Genomic DNA, 15996 nt, shown 5'->3' with positions numbered 1-15996 from the left:
AAGCTAATTATGAGAACTAAGGCTTCTATAATAATAAACTATAACTTAGAGACATTTGCAGTACATTATCATGGAATTGCAACTGACAAGTAAATTTAAAAGCAGAGTTAGAGTGACTGTTCCACATTTCCGACATAAAATTAAAAAAAAAAAAAAATAAAAGAACAACAACAAAATTAACAGGACGAGTAGACAAGAAAAATGTATTTGCTTCAACAGAGGTGTTTCTGTTGATCAGCATTTCTATGGAATTACTTCTTTGGTGACAAACTACAAAACTGTTTACTGTTGATTTGATGGTAGAAACTTGATAAATACTTTGAGTGCAAGAGTGAGATAAATACTTGAGAGAGTAATCCCTATTCATGTTCTCCACAGGGAAGTTGTGGGACATCATCAATGGGAATCTGGATTGTTTAGTTACTTCATGTTCTAAACCTGAACTGCTATAGGATGACTATCAATAAAAAACCATGAAGAAATCAAGCAAAATAATTCATAAAATATGAACTAGCCTGAGAACTAAGCAGCTACTAAGCCTACCAAGCCCTGGTTAGATTGATGGAGGTCATATAAAGACAGACACCATCAAGTAGAGATAAAAATTTTATGTTTCAAATTGTGTCTAAAATATTCCACATAGAGACTGTACTAAAACTACTGTCTTTTGTTATGTAATTGTGTATGCCCTCACAGTACCTACAGAATTAAACCTCCGTGCATTTGACTCGCTGTACACTGTATTAGCATATGAACACTGAGCTGTCAAGACAACCCCTGTGCAGGCAGCCTTGGGTTGCCAAGGTTTTGCTAACAGAAATCCAACTGAAAATTCAAAACAAAGTCTAAATACACAAGATATTGAGTAATGTGTAACGACTTCATCTTAAATCAGCTCAGACGATCTCATAAGTAGTCATATCCATGTTTGTCCAGGTTTGTTTGCAGGTTTTTTTATTCTGCTTGTAACAGATCGAGCTAATGAAAAGAGTCTCACCCGCAAGCAATTACCTGTCTTGGCTGATTTGTTGCATCAGTGGCCACAGTTTCTGACAAATTAAAGAGTCCCTACATTATTTTCATTAGTCGACAGCTTGCAAGCATTTGAAGTGTCTGAAGCAACCGCACTGAGAAGATTTGCCCAGTGTTGCCAAAATCTTGGAAGTGGATCGTTTGCTCCCACACATGGCACTACCCAGTGCCTTCTCCGAGCCGAGCACATTAAGGCATTAGATGCCATTTGCATTATCACACAGCAGGGGGCTACAGCAGCTACAATTCCAGGATAATCCTAACCTGTATCTGTATCGTATGAATCCAGCAGAACTATTTTTATTGTAACAGTTTCTCACGTGGCGACTCTTGACAATAACCAGCTTACTCGTCAGGTTGCATAAAAGCAGCTCAGATGAAACACTTGAGTTGTTCTAAAAACATGCCCCCCCTACAGCTGTTAATTTTGTTTAAGACTGCGTTCAAAAGACAATCAGAACGGAAAGAAAAAAAAAAAAAAAGTAAGGCTGTCTGTAAACATAAATAACAGGTTAACCCCGTGGGACATCATTTAAGTACTCCAGGCTCATTACAGCGCTCAAGTTAAGAACAGCAGCAGCCGGAGATCCCACTATTTTCACAGCAAACGCTGGAGAGGGCAGAGCAGATGAACACCATCCCCGAACTCAGCTGACAAACTGCTTCCCAGCTCCACATGTTATTACTCCCCCTCCCACCTCCAGCACTCCCCTTCACAGCAAGCAGTTGACACTGGGCTTTTTTACTTCTTGTTTGCCTCCCCTCTGAAGGGACTGCTTGCTGCTAATGCTATTCCATGCACAAGCTGAGAAGCATTATTCTATGTCCTCTTCCCTCAGCTGATGCTTCATCAATACTCAGGACAGATTCCTTAAGCAAGTCTCTTCACAGATCTTGCCAGAAAGGCAAACTTCCATACAGGACACATGTCAGCTTGACTCTTTGTCACCTTGTTTTTAACTAGCTTCAGTTTCACCAACAGAAACCATCGGTAATTACAGTTCAGAAGTGCTTCGGATCCTCAGGACAAAGATGTTATTCCCATCAGAGATGACAGAAAAACCTGCATGTCCCATGGCCCACAAACAGAAAATTGGAGGAATCGAATAAATCCATTGAGCCACTTCACAATACAGTTTGGGGAAGTAAATCAAGCCAACAGGAAAAACTACTTTTAAATGCAACTATTAAGCTATCAACAAGATATGTGTCTAATGGCAACTGTGTCTGCTACTTCTGTCAAAATAAATGGCAGATACTAAGAAAACAACATTTACGAAGTTCCACTTTAAGGTGGACTGAAGGAATTGGATATTCTGTTGGATACAGTTGCCACTGAAGACAGTCTTTTGGAATGTATTTATTCATCTCCTCCATTCTCCTTTACCTCAGGAAACAAGGGTTGGAGAAATTACTTCCTCTCACTTCTGCCTGAGCGTTACAAGTTCTTTATATCCCCTTGAAAGAACACTCTGCTGAAGTGTGGTACACAGAGAGCCTAAGTATTTCTGATTGAAGTTTTAATCAGGAGCTGAAAAAATAGTCGTGTGAGAAACTGAAGGGAGGGGAGATGTTTTACACACACAGAGGGCAAGCTGGGTAACGTGTTAAGCATCACTTTTCCCCATCTGCAAGGACAGGCCCAATCTGGTTGTTTTCACACAGTCACAGTCAGATTTTTGCACTACACCCCATTTCTTGCAACACGTTTTTTACCTGATGCAGTTCACAGAGTTACATTCTGCCTGGCACACTCTCTAAACTGCAGTGAAAGACATCACTGTTTTTAATCACTGGTTTACTCTTAAAGCTGCGCCGCGCTGAATGCGGCTGATTGCATCTTAGGAAAGATCAAATCCTCCTCCTCCAGCAGCAACCCCGATTTTATTGGTGACAGAAAGTCAGTCCAGAGGCTTCCCACCCCCAGCTCCGTTGCAGGGCAATGAATTGACAATTCACAGGGAAATGTAAAAGGCAGAGAGGAGCCAGCCCCCAGGTGCAGCGCGTCGCACATGCCCCCATAAATAATCCTGTATAGCTCCAACACAGCAGCTCCTTGTGCGGTGACGTACCGGGCAGCCCATAAACATCGGGAAAGAATACAAATAATCCACCCGACGGACCCGTCCTTCGCGGCTGCCCAGCGCACTCCCTTCCCCTCCCATTCCTTCTCGCGTCCTCGGCCGGGAACTTCCCCGCGAGGTGGAGCGGGGGCACTCGGGGGGGGTCTGGACGATGGGGGTGACAGGGGTGAGGCTCCCGTGTTTCGGGAACCCAGGCGGCTGCCTGTGCCCCCGCTCCGGGCTGCCGGCCGCGGCTCCCTCCGGAGAGATCGCCCGACACATGACGCAGCCATGTGAAACGCGAAATATATTAAACTTGACGTGAAATGGCATGACGGAGGCGAGCGAGGGAAAAAAAAATAGAAGGAAAATAAAAAAACCTACAAGGCCACTTAGTTTAATCGACTCTTCGCTTCTCCTTCCCACACCGAAACACCCCGCACGCCGAGCGAGGGAAGGGCTGGGAGATGCCCCGCATCCTCCCGGAGGAGCGGGGTCCGCCAGCGAGTTGCCGCGGGGTGGCTCCCCGGCCCCTCCGCACCCGCCGGGCCGCGGGGCCGGGGCCGCCGCCCGCTCCCTCGCACCGTGGGGTCCCCGCCGAGCGGGGCGGCCGGAGGGCCGCGCCGCCATCCCGCCGCCGCTCTGGGAGCGAGGGGGCAAACTCCCGGCGGCAGCGCAGCGGGCTCGGCTGCCGGCTCGGCTCCCGCTGGAGCGGGAGAGGTCTGGGGGAAGCTCCCCCGCAGGCAGCCGCGGCGGGCGGTCACCTCGCAGCGCGTCGCGGGGCTTCCCTGCGCGGCGGCCGCTCCATCCCACTTGGCCGGATAACGGGAACGAGGGGGAGCGGCGGCGGCGGGGCGGAGGGAGAGGGGAATACATCCAGTCTGGAAACTAGCTGCAGGATGAGCCGCCTGGAGCAGGATGGCGAAAGGATCCGCCGGCTCATCCGATTACCCTACGTGCACATCTGATGCCTCACACACAGACACGCACTCCCGGCGGCGGCGCAGCGAGGCGCGGGCACCCCCCATCCCGCTGCCCCCCGCCGGGGGGGCACGGCTGGAGCCCGCACGTTTCCCCGGGATGTTGTTGCAGCGCACACGCCGCTGCTGCGGCTGCACTCGCACTTTCGGGGGCACGTTCGCGGCGGGCGAGCGAGGAGGTGACGGCCAGTCGGGGGGCGGCTGCGGGGGTCGGCGAGCGGCTGGCGGCGGGGTGAGGGGTAGGTGGAGGAAGAAGCGCGGAGGGCGAAGGAGGGCGGGAAGAGGCTGACGAGGGAAGGGCAGGAAGGGTTAACAGCCGTGCGGCGCTTCAGCGCTGGATAGCGCTACCCGAGCGGGAGGCTGGGGGCGCACGGCGAGGGGGGAAAGCCGGGAGAGGGGCGAGGGAGGGAGCGGGTCAGGAGTGGGGCGGGGGGGGGGAAATCTGGGATGCCCCGGGCCGCAGCGGTGCCCCCCCGGTGTCCCTCCCTCCCCGCGCGTGGGGCAGGGGTGGGGAGGAGGCGGTACCTTGTACGAGGATCCCGCAGAGGCTGTAGAAGCGCAGGAGCGCGCCGGGCTTCAGCCGCATCCTGGGGGCTCCCCTCGGGCTGGGTGGGCGCCAGGCACGCAGATCCGCAGCCTCCCGCCGCTCCGCTCTCCGGGCGCTTCCTTCCCCCCGCAGGAGCCGCCGCCGCCGCCGCCTCCGCCGCAGTGTCTCCCTCGCTGTATCCAGTGGGGTGAGGAGGAGGAGGAGGAGGAGGACCAGGGTCGCGGGGGTGGATTGGGGAGGGAGGAGGAGGAGGAGGAGGAGAAGGAGGAGGAAAGAGCGGCTCTCTCCGCTGGCTCCGGCGCTGCTGGGCAGGTTCAGGTTCCCACCGCGGAGCGGTGCCAGGTGCCCCCGCTGGCTCCCCTTGCCCCTGCCGGCGTGTCCGTCCGTCCGTCCGTCCGTCCGCCTCTCCGCTCGCCTATGCCAGGCTGTCCCGTGCCGTGCCGCCGCGGGGCGGCGGAGGCGGGGGGGATGCGCAGGGACTCCGATCCCGCTCCGCTCCAGCCGCTTCCCGGCGCGAGACACAAGGGCAACCTCCGCTCGCCCCGCCCCTTTCTGCCTGGCCCCGCCCCCGGACCCGCCCTCCTGCCACACCCCGGCCCGCCCTGCCCCGCGGCCACGCCCCCGCGGTCTCTTTGGCTCCGCCCCCGCCGGCCAGGCCCCGCCCCTCACCCCCGGCCCGGCCCCTCGGGCGGGCGCGTGACTGGCGCGTGGCGCTACCCAATAGCCGCAGCGCGGGGCAGGCCGGGCAGCCAATGAGGAGCCGCGTTACAAAGCAAAGGGGCGCACCCCGGGGCCGGGCCCGCCTCGCGCGCCGCTGAGTGACAGCCGGCCCGGGCCAATCGCGGGGGGCGGCGGCCGCGCGGCGGCGCCGCAGCCAATGGGCGGCGAGAGCGGCGGGGGCGGGGCGGGAGCGGGCGCTGTCCAGGGCCGGTGCTGAAGCGGCGGCGGCGCCGCGCGGGAGCGGCGCGGGACGCGGGCCCGGCGCGGAGCTCCGCCAGGGACACGGCCCCTTCGGTCGGCCCTTGCCTAAAGCCCCTTCTCCTGCCTCTGCTCTCCCTCCCCGAAAACAGCGGATATAAGAAGGGCTGGCTGCGTCTCCGTGCTCGTGGGAAGGAATCCCGTGCGGGTGCCTTCACCGCGGCGGCGATGAGCTCGGCCCCCGAGCAATGGCACCAAAGAGCTTCCTGGACTTTGGGCGGCGTTGGCCGGACTCTGCGTGGCGTGGAGAAAGTTTTCTCTTTGGAGGGTTTCTTGGGAGGGTTGGTAGCATTCAGCTCGTGGTCCGGAATCGCTTATGTTCCGAAAGATGAAGCGCTGAACGCCATGAGAGATGCAAGAAGTCAGGCAGCCACCTCGCCTTTGTGTAGCTGGTGTTTAGCACAGCATGGGCCGCCTTTTGCACCAGTCTCTCAGTGAAATCAGAATGCCAGGGTTTGAAGTTGCTGGATCTGTCTGTAAACACCCTGTTGAGGAATTGTGTTGCCTTATCCCATAGCAAGCAGGATTCCCTGCACCCAAATAGTGATCAGGTATTTCTGCAGCTCTGGTTCCATCCTTTTCCTGTTGAGGTTTTCTCTCCAACACCATGCAGCATATTTCCCACAGTAACTCTCTAAATTTCCACCTTGATGTCCCAGGCTTTGACAGCAAAGAGCTTTGCAGAGATAAGTGGTGAAATAGTCTTCCCTACAGGAGAGGGAAGCTCTTTAAAAGCTCATTTCTCTGAAGGGGGCACAGTCTCAGATCGTCAAGGAAGTGCAATCAGTTGTCAACTTCACCTTGAAGAGCTTGCACAGGAGTGGGATCAGGGAAGTTATGCATTCTGTAGTCATATCCTCCACTTTCATTAGCAAGTGATGATTATGCCTAGCAGCAGTTGAGACTGCATCAGGATTTTTACTGAATTGCCCCAATCTCCAGAAGATGCTCACATAAAATACAGAATCCAATTAAAGAATTACTTTTTAAAGTTCTAACATTTGTATAGTTTGGTAGCAAAGGACCATCACATCCATGTCCATGCCTTTGGAGGGCTATGTTAACACTATAGAGGATGCTGCACTGGAATGTGCCCTAAGAAGGGAAGCATTTGTAGTCTGCCTCTAATGCATGAGCAGATACTTGCTTCACTTGTATTTTTTTATTCTTAGTGAAAAAAGACACAACAGGCAAACTGTTCTCTTAGGGTTCAGTGCAGGTGCAGCAGTAATGAATGGAGAATGATTATCAAAATATTTTAGAAGACTTACAGAAAGGATCAAGTCATCATTTTTAAGGCAGCCCTATAAATGTCAGCAAATGTTGGTGATTTTTTTTTTTTTTGTTTGGTGGTGGAGGAAATTAAAAAAACAATTCCCACAAATCCTTCACTAAAGCAGGACTGTAATCCGTCCTGAAATGCTTTTGCATTAATTATTACAGCTGATAGCTCTGTGCTTCTGACAAGACATACTTTTGGTTGTAGTCTTGTTCCAGGAAATATTATAGGAAAGATACAAGAGTCTTCCTAGCTTAGTGATTAAAAGCTGTAGAAAGGGATCCTCTGGCAGGTTAGGAATGAAGTGCCTGTCTGTACAGCGTGGGGTTTTCAAGTCTTTGCCATATTAGTGCACTTGGAAAAGCTGATCTGAGTGTTTAGAAACACCAGCTGACCTTTTCTTCCCAGAATTCAGTGACATGGACATCATGTCACGCCCCATGTCAGGAGCATAACCAAAAATGCCAGTTCTTGCCATTCTTTTCTGGCTCAAACGGGTCTGAAATGAGCTAGCAATGTGTTGATAGAGAAAAAAAAATCCTAACTGAAGTCCCTGGAGTTTTTTACTAACTATATATCTGAGAAAATCATTACAGCTGCCAGATATGATGCCATACTTCTCCTGATTCACTCAGATGTGTTAATTTGATGGTTTCTATAGGCATAGTAGCACATCTTGTGACATCCAGTGGAAGCTGATATCTAAACCAATTTTGCAGTTGGTCGGTGGAGCTGGAGCTCATGAGCAGCACAGCCAGAAGTTCCATTACTTCCAGACCAAAAGGGCAAGAGGGATTCTTCAGGAAACACACTTCAGAACAGAGTAAAGAGTAATACCCTAAAATACCACCAAGAGACAAGACTGAAAATCAGATGCAGAAGGCAAACATTTTATCAGAACCAGAAGAATGTTCTTCTACATTATCCTGTTATTCACCAAGATGACATCTGCAAATATTCATATGTAAAAATATTCCTGATGCTAAACAAAGCAAAATAGTTTAATCCCCAAATATGATTCAGAAAGAGTCCTCAGGTATTTCCTCTCACTGAATTGATAAATAACAAGTTCCCTAACTTAACATAAAATCACTCCAAGACAACAGATAAACTCCACCTCTTCTAAACGGAGCCATCTGTGTTGTGTTGGGTTAGAGTACCTCTAGAGTTTGCCCTGAAGGACAAGCAAAATATAAAGTGATAATCATGTTTTTTAATGATGCTCCTTGAGAGCATCAGTGGTTAGTGATTACGGAGGGGAAGCACAAGAAAAACATGTATTTGGCAAAATATTCTTCTTTTATTGAATTCTTCAGATGGTGGAAGATGTATAGATAATTTATGGAGAGAGAAACTTCCAGTATTACAAGCTGGGTAACACAGCTCTAGAAACAATTGTTCTGTGCTATGTCCTATAACATATATTTTAAAGTAAATTTTGTATAATCTAGAGGGTAGCAAAGAAGTAGTCACAATATGGTTGCAGAGTACCAAAACCAACTAAAAAAGCCCCACAGGAAATAAGGAGAAGGCAAGCTGCTAGTGACAGAAGTTAGAGACAGATTCTATCCTGAGTTGCAAAACTGCTAATCACTCATGATCACACTTAAAACAGCAGTTTGGAAAGTAAGATTTATTTACATGGCTCAGTAAAAAAAAAAAAAGAGAAAACCCCACTGCAGCTACCCCCCAGCCTTGAAGAAATCTCTGGCTTTAAAGCAGCCTCTTGAAGTTGTCCCTAAGAAATGCTTAAAGCTTCTGTTTGCCCCCCCACACCTGACAGGGGCACCATGGCTTCCCTCATCTGGGGGTCCCTAGATCCAGGAGGGATCATGGGAAGTGCATTCCCCAGCCCAGTGCACCATTCCTGGCCTATGTGGAAATCAGAGCACCAGAGTTCATCCCTGGAGTCTGTGCATTTCCCTTTTCCACTGCCTTTTACTGTGTTTCAGCTGCTGCAGCAGAAGAGTTGGGGTTTTGTTTGTTTTTGTTGCTCTTTGGGGTGAGAAATTTTGAGTGGTTGAGGTAAGTCGCTGTTGTTTTTAATGGCTTGGGTTTGTCAGAAGCTGATTACTAGGAAAAAAAAAAAAAAAACAACCCAGATAACATTTACTTACCAGATGCCAGCAAAAATGCAATGGTTTGAACAAATACTGTAACTACTAATTTAGTTAAATCTATCCAACTGTGAAAATATATTGGCGTGAATAAAAATATATAGACATGAAACGCATTGCACTTTTTTTTTTGTTTGAAAAAAAAGTTGGCTTCAGTAAAGAGCAATTGAAGTTTGAAAATATGCTCCAGAGAAGAAATGTGTTCATTTCCATAAAACATATTGGTGTGTAAATATACAGAATGTATCAGTTCCAGAGCAATATTATGAATTCAGTGAAATTTTGTTCTGTGTTAGTTAGTAAGATGAAGCAAGTAAAAGGAATTGCATGCTGTGAATACTACATATAAAATATGTGTGGGATGAAGTCCCATTTATAAAGCAATTATAAATGTGAGATATTTCACAGACTTTTGGAGTAGAAAAAAGTCTATAAAACAACCCTGTCAATGCAATGCCAATGCAAAGTAAACCAAGGTCAAACCTCACTGGTATCATTCTCATTGAAAAATACCTAATCTACATTTTGAGTTGGTGAATATAATTGCAGAAGAGAATTACCAATGATGAGTGGAAGCAGAATTATCTTATTCATTACCTGACCTCTCATCCATATAATTTGTGGAATGAAGACACAGAAAAAATGGTGCTGTTAACATGATTCTCCATATATTCTAGTTAGGTCTCCCACTTCCTAGAGTGTTTGATAATTAGCAGAAGTGTGTGCTTTCCTATGCCTTCTCACCCTCAGCCAAGAAGCAACTACTTGAAGAAATGTTACTTCCCTACCCAAAATGACAGAACTGGGGAGTTATACAACTTTAACAGCTTTTGTAGCATTATTTCCTTATGATTTTTAAAATATTCCAGCCATATTGTGGAATGCAAAGGGTGGTTGGACACTGGAATCCCAGGGCAGTGGTTACAGCATCAAACCTGACAGAGGTCAAGAAGCATTTGGACAAGTCTCTCAGGCACATGGTGTGACTCTTGGGGTGTCCTGTGCAGGGTCAGGAGTTGGACTCAATGACCCTGCTGGCACCCTTCCAACTCAGGATATTCTCTGATTTTTTGATTCTATGATCCTTGTGGAGCCCTTCCAATGCAGGATATCCTATTCTATGTAATGCATGTTACAATTGGCCATAAAAAGATACTAATGCATGGAATGGAGTAGACAATAATTGTCTTTTAAATGTGTTTGGAATATGTATTTATCCAATTACCTATTTTTTTTATTTCTAATATTTTGAAAATTTTAATTGCTTTGCCTTTTATTACTTATGCAGAGATTATGCGATGTGTTGCACAAAGCCTCTCTTGCACTCAGTTGAAGTGACAAAAAAGTATTCAAAAACTCAGTAAAAAGGGAGTTGTTCCTTCTGTAGAACATCATGTCATCCGTTTTACTTCCTGAAGCACAGCTTCAATTACTGACACCAGTACAATGATTTTCTCACATGTTCTGATAGTATAAAGGAGGCTCTAGACATTTAGATCCAACATTTGGGTTTTTTCAGACTAAGATTTTCATATTAGTGCGTCCTATGTTGAAAATGTTTTCAAATACAAATTGAAGTATTTTAACTGATCCCGGGTAAGACTCATAGAATTGAACAAATACATCAGTTTGCCTGTACTAAAGACTCCTAAAATATTTGTTCAAGCACATCCCTGCTTTTTAAAACAAGGCTTTAAGAATTCAGGGAACCCTTCTGAAAAGAGTATTTCTTTTGCTATCTCTGTGAAAATTGGCCCACAGCATTAGCCTCAGGGAAATAAAAAAATGCACACAACCGACTTTAAAGATTATAGCCTTTATTATTTCTATGTATTCTGTCTCTGCTCAACAGTCTCCTAAGAATTAGATGATCTAGCAATGAAATACAGCTATACTGGATTACCAGTGCTCTTTCCAGCAATGGGAATGAGACTGTAGTTCTGTCAGATGGATGGAATTGTGGTTCTCCTACAATTAGGTGCAGAAAGAGCAGACTTTGCTTGACCTGTGTCTAACCAGTTCTGATGCCACAATCACCCTTATTGAAGACCTGCTTTAATGTGTCCTGGCATGCACATCAAAGAAACCACAGAATATGAGAAACTGTGTGCTCCAGTTTTTGCTCTTCTGTTCAGTCAGGATGCTGAGGGCTTTAATGACCCCTAATGATCCTGTCCACCTGGGGTCTTCACCCACACCCGTGGGCTCCAGAGCTCTGTTTAAGCTGAGCTGTGTTAGGAGAGTGCATGTCTCTAGTTTAGTCCCACTCCTGTTTGGTTATGGAAGACTTTGAGCCAGATTTCAATTGATTGCTTGATGCTGTGAGCACTGATCCTAACTATGGCCTTCAGAGTGTGATTTCTGACCATCTCCAGTACTCTGATGTTGCCTTGCAGCCTGGACTCCTGGCTGGGCTTTGCTGTAACCTCTGGGTCTGTCCTTGCTTCAGCGCTGTGAGACTGGGCTGTGGGTGTGAGGTCTCTGCCTCGTGGGCTGGGCATCCCTGTGTTCCTGGCTCACCTTTCCTTAGGAAGCAGCCCTGCTCTTGCTAATTCCCAACAGATGTAGTCTGAGAGACCACAGTTCCCAAGGAGTTGGAAATAGATCCAGGTCTTTGGTTTCAGAGATTTGTGTCATCTTTTGATCTGCTGATGCTAGGCAGAATCAAAAGGATGTCACGTGGTACAAAAAAAGAAAAAAAAAAAAAAAAGGAACAGAGGAAAATTCCACAAGGGAGGAAGGTAAAGTATATTCAGACAAATTATTCTGGGAGACTAGCTCTAGAAAAAGTACAAGTGTGATGGAAGGTCAGGGTAAAATTAGGACTTTAAATTACAGGTTGAATGTATGAAAAAGGCTGGCATAATGCTGAAGTTGAAATCTGAGGGAAGGTAAATTTTTGGTAAGGACAGCTAAAGTGATGAGAACATGTTGAGACCCAGAATGGAAGGAGTTTGTTGTCATCCAGATGAGGAATTTAGGACCAGCAGATTATCTGGGAAATAAGAAGGATAAGATAAATCTGAAGGCAGAGTAAAGCTTTGAATAGGAACTTAGAATCCCTAAGTCCAGAAAATGGACTGAGGAGCAATGGGGTGGGGAGCATGAGTCAAGATGAAAAAACAGGTAACAAAGGGCACTGTGTGGTGATGAAAAACCAGAAAATAAAGTCCAACAGTAAAAAAGGTGAGACCAGAAAAAAGAAGACACAAAGCATAGAAAGAAAAAGAAAAATCAAGATTTAAGTAGTACAACTTAGAAAGCATGAGATGAGAAGCCAGAGGAATGGAAAGGGGAATGATAAAAATAGCTACTAATAGATGAGACAAACAAGGAGAATAACAAAACTTAAGGTTTTAAATAAAAGAAGGAAATGTCAGTATCCAGATTGTTTTGCAGGGCTCAAAACTCATTGTATCTCCCTTTCATAATGCATCTGCTTTTAGTAAATATCTGAGATTCATGATCAAGTATTTATGAAGTTACTGTCTCCTCTAGGAAACAGTAATTTTCTATACCACTCCCTAACTGATGAGCTGAAATGAAAAGATGCCACGTGGATTTAAAGGCTCTATGCCTTCTGGTGATCTGCATGGATATCAATGTGATAACATTTTTTCTCCTTCATTCACTTCCATAAATTTTAGGGAATACATGCATTTACTGTACATAAGCATTTTACAGCTAGGAGATGGTCATAATGAAAGAAATGAACTTGTTAGTTATACAAACTTTATGTTGCTTTTGCATTTTTATACAATGAACTAAAACTGCCTGGAAGCTCTTCCTTCTGTTTTCTTCCGTGCCTTGTCCATCTGTTGTCCTGTTCTACCCCTCCTGCACATAACCAAAGCCTTGGGCTCAGTCAGCCCAAGAAGAGGCTCTGGGCATGATTCATGGATTTGGAGAGAAGGAAGACACTGATAGATAGAATCTCTAATTAATTAAGTGAAGAAAAAACAGAAAATATATATTCAATATGGCAGAGGTCTGAAAAAAGAGGAAAAGACAGTCTCTGAGTAACTAAATGAGGCCTTTGAGAATTGGATTATGTTTCACTATGCCTCAGAGTTCTTCTCTGATGTTAGGTAAGTCACTCAGACCAAATGTTTTTACAGTGCTAATAAATTGATATTAATGCTCATTTTCTCAGTTCCTAACTTCATACCAAAGAGTCTTATCTGCAGAAATGTGAAGTACTGCAGACATCCTAAAGCCGGTGTGAACTGGACTAAGAACATGCAGAGCTGTGTAATGAAAATTGGCCACTTGGAATTAGTGGTTACCTTTGACATTAATCTTAATTAAATACTTCATTATAATGTATCTGCAGAATGAGGACAAATTAACTTTGCATAGGCAATTCTGAATCCTGGTATTTCTTAAGCCTTTGATTTTTCAATTTTAGTGATGTTACTATGGCTTTGTATACCTATTGGTCATTTATTAGAATTCAGTTATTTACTTCTTTTTTTTTTTCATTAGCTTACTAGCTTTGATGTATTTGCTCTTCTGAAATATTTGCCTAACACTTTAAATCTGTTATATCTCAGAAGCATAATCTTCATGAATGAAGTCAGTGAAAGTTCCAGGATTTTTTTTTTTTTACCCTGAAGAATGTGAATCTCTTGTATTAAGCCAATAAATCACAAATGGACACAGACATTATGACTACTAAGATAAATAATGACTTACATTGCAGCTTGTTACTGACTCAAACTGTGGAACTGACTTCACCCATCTTTGGAAGAAAAAGAGTGGAAATGTATTGGAAAAGAAGTAAACTGGAAAGAATTATGCAAAATGCAACAACTTGTTAGTCTATTGAGCTGTTGTTTCAGAGTAGGTGAGAGGTGTTTATTACTGTAATTGCTACATTGTTTTGCATGTAAATAAACTTTTTTTTTTTTTTTTAAAGCAGAATATTATTTGGGATCACATTGGAATGCCTGTGACTCACAGAAATATATGGAATACAAATGTTTATAAGTCTTCTAGATTTATTTTTTATGAAATGTGGTTCTAGACCTGCTAAAATGTTGTTTAATTAACATGGCATATTAAGAAGTGAACACAGCATAGTTTTTAATGCTTTTAAAACATAACAATGCAGTAAAGTGTTTTATTATATCACTTGCTATTGTGATACAGGACAATCAAATCAGAATTTGCTCCTAGGTGAAAAACAGAATTAAGAATTTTTAAAAAGTGTTTGTTACACTGCTTGCAGCCATAAAAAAACTATAATACAGAAGGTTTAATGGATTATCATCCAAAATTCAAGTTTATAAAGCAGTGAGATACAGGCGTTATAAAGGAACATATTTATGACAGAGGAGCAGAAGAAACTATAAAAATGTTTTCAAGGTGCTTGTGCTTGTTTAAGCAAATCTAAATTCTCTAATAATCACAAAATTGGTTTTTGGCAAGTGTATTCATTTGCCATTAATACTACAGTTGTTAGAAGATGGTACTACTTTAAAAAATGACATGTAAAGTAAGATTTTTGGTTCTTATGGCTCTAAATTATGGGTCCTGAGGTTTTGGTTGTTTTTTTTTTTTAATATCAGGACTGTGTTGTAGCCTATTGTCAGTGATTTTTCCAGTGACAGATGAAAAGATTAGAATGAGCTGAAAATTATTCCTTGCTAGAGGCTGTGTATGGAAATAGTGGCTAGTAGACACACATACAAAATGTCATTTAAAAATTTCTTCTTCTAGATTTTAGTTTTCTGAAACTTTTCACTTACAACAGAGATTTAACTCTGCCTGAATTAATTGGATTAAGCCATGTCTCCTTTTTTTAAGATCAGAATAATTTTTATAACACCAAACTATAGAAAATCACTAAATACAACTGTACTGCATGTACTTCCCTCAGTTTTTCCTGTGGAAGTATAAAGACTGAAATTAGCAAATGCTATCTGAGCAGCAGGCAATCCACTGGAGGCTGGTTTCTTGCCTACAGCAGAACTCAATTTGATTTGCTCCACATTTAGAGCTTTTGCATTTTACAGAGGTCAAAAAAGGTTAATTAAATAATTTCAATATTTCACTTTAACAGTATACAATAACTATTTACTATATAAAAGGTAAGTTGAAGAAGAAAAATATGAAACTTTATGTTGAGTTCTTATGCTCTGTTAAGGAATCTTTTATATGTGGAAAATAGAAGGTAAGACTGGATACTTTTCCAATATTCATAGTCCAAGTATAGCTTGATATATGAAAATGCTTCATCACATCAAAACTAATTATCACTATAACATTATGAATCACACACTTAAACTTTTTAAAAAATAATTATTTTTATTTCAGCTATTTAATGAAGATTAAGCTGACGGAGTAGGGATTCTCTCTGTTTTTCATACTGGTTTCACACAATTTTCCACAAGTGATGTTGGATTGTGAATGGGAATGAAGCTTACTAAATGACTCATCAGAATCTGGGCTGATGTGAGACATTCCTTTTGTGACTCCTTTTTGCAAGGACAAAATACAGAAACAGACCAAGACCGAAATTGCTGTTTCAAGATGACCCTTAAGACTCTGTAACAATCTGGGACAGCTGGGACAGCAGCTATATTTTCCTGTAGCTGCTAGGTCCAGTTTTCTCTCCAAGCTTAAGCATGTTCATGAATTTCCTGGCCTTCACAGCCAAATATTTACAAAAGCATGACTTTCGATCTAAGTTTTTGTGTAGGTTATCACATCCAGCAGTTTTTGATAGTGTAAGTACATCATTCACTATTCTTTTACACTGAGAACAGTAACAAAATTACAAAGGCAAAGGAGTTTCCAGGGCATTGACCTTTTGAGAGCGTTGCTCACTAGTATATTTTGGACTGGTTTTCTCCAGGGATTATAGGGAAATATTGGCTGCATGAGGTTTTGTAGTTCATACTGTTTAAGGAATCTCTTTAACCTCTCTAGCATGTGGCTGTTGGACTCCCGTACCTCTTTGAGAGGTTAGACAGTCTAATTTGATAAAAATATGTAA

General features: G+C 44.3%; 1 protein-coding gene across 3 annotated transcripts in view; it reads right to left on the bottom strand.

The window, feature by feature from the left end:
- The window catches only part of CADM2 (cell adhesion molecule 2), a 573509-nt gene extending 568404 nt beyond the window's left edge, over positions 1–5105 (bottom strand). For 2 of the 3 annotated variants that reach the window (XM_053969852.1, XM_053969854.1), the window contains exon 1: positions 4601–5105. In XM_053969852.1, the coding sequence (XP_053825827.1) occupies positions 4601–4661 (61 nt within the window). In that variant the 5' untranslated portion in view covers positions 4662–5105. The remainder of the gene's footprint in view (positions 1–4600) is intronic. The other variant, XM_053969853.1, reaches the window with a different exon arrangement.
- Positions 5106–15996: the final 10891 nt, after the last annotated feature.

The sequence above is a fragment of the Vidua macroura genome, chromosome 2, assembly GCF_024509145.1.
Source record: "Vidua macroura isolate BioBank_ID:100142 chromosome 2, ASM2450914v1, whole genome shotgun sequence".
NCBI lineage: Eukaryota > Metazoa > Chordata > Aves > Passeriformes > Viduidae > Vidua > Vidua macroura.
Note: the sequence above shows the minus strand (reverse complement) of the source record. Positions and strands in the feature narration are given on the sequence as shown.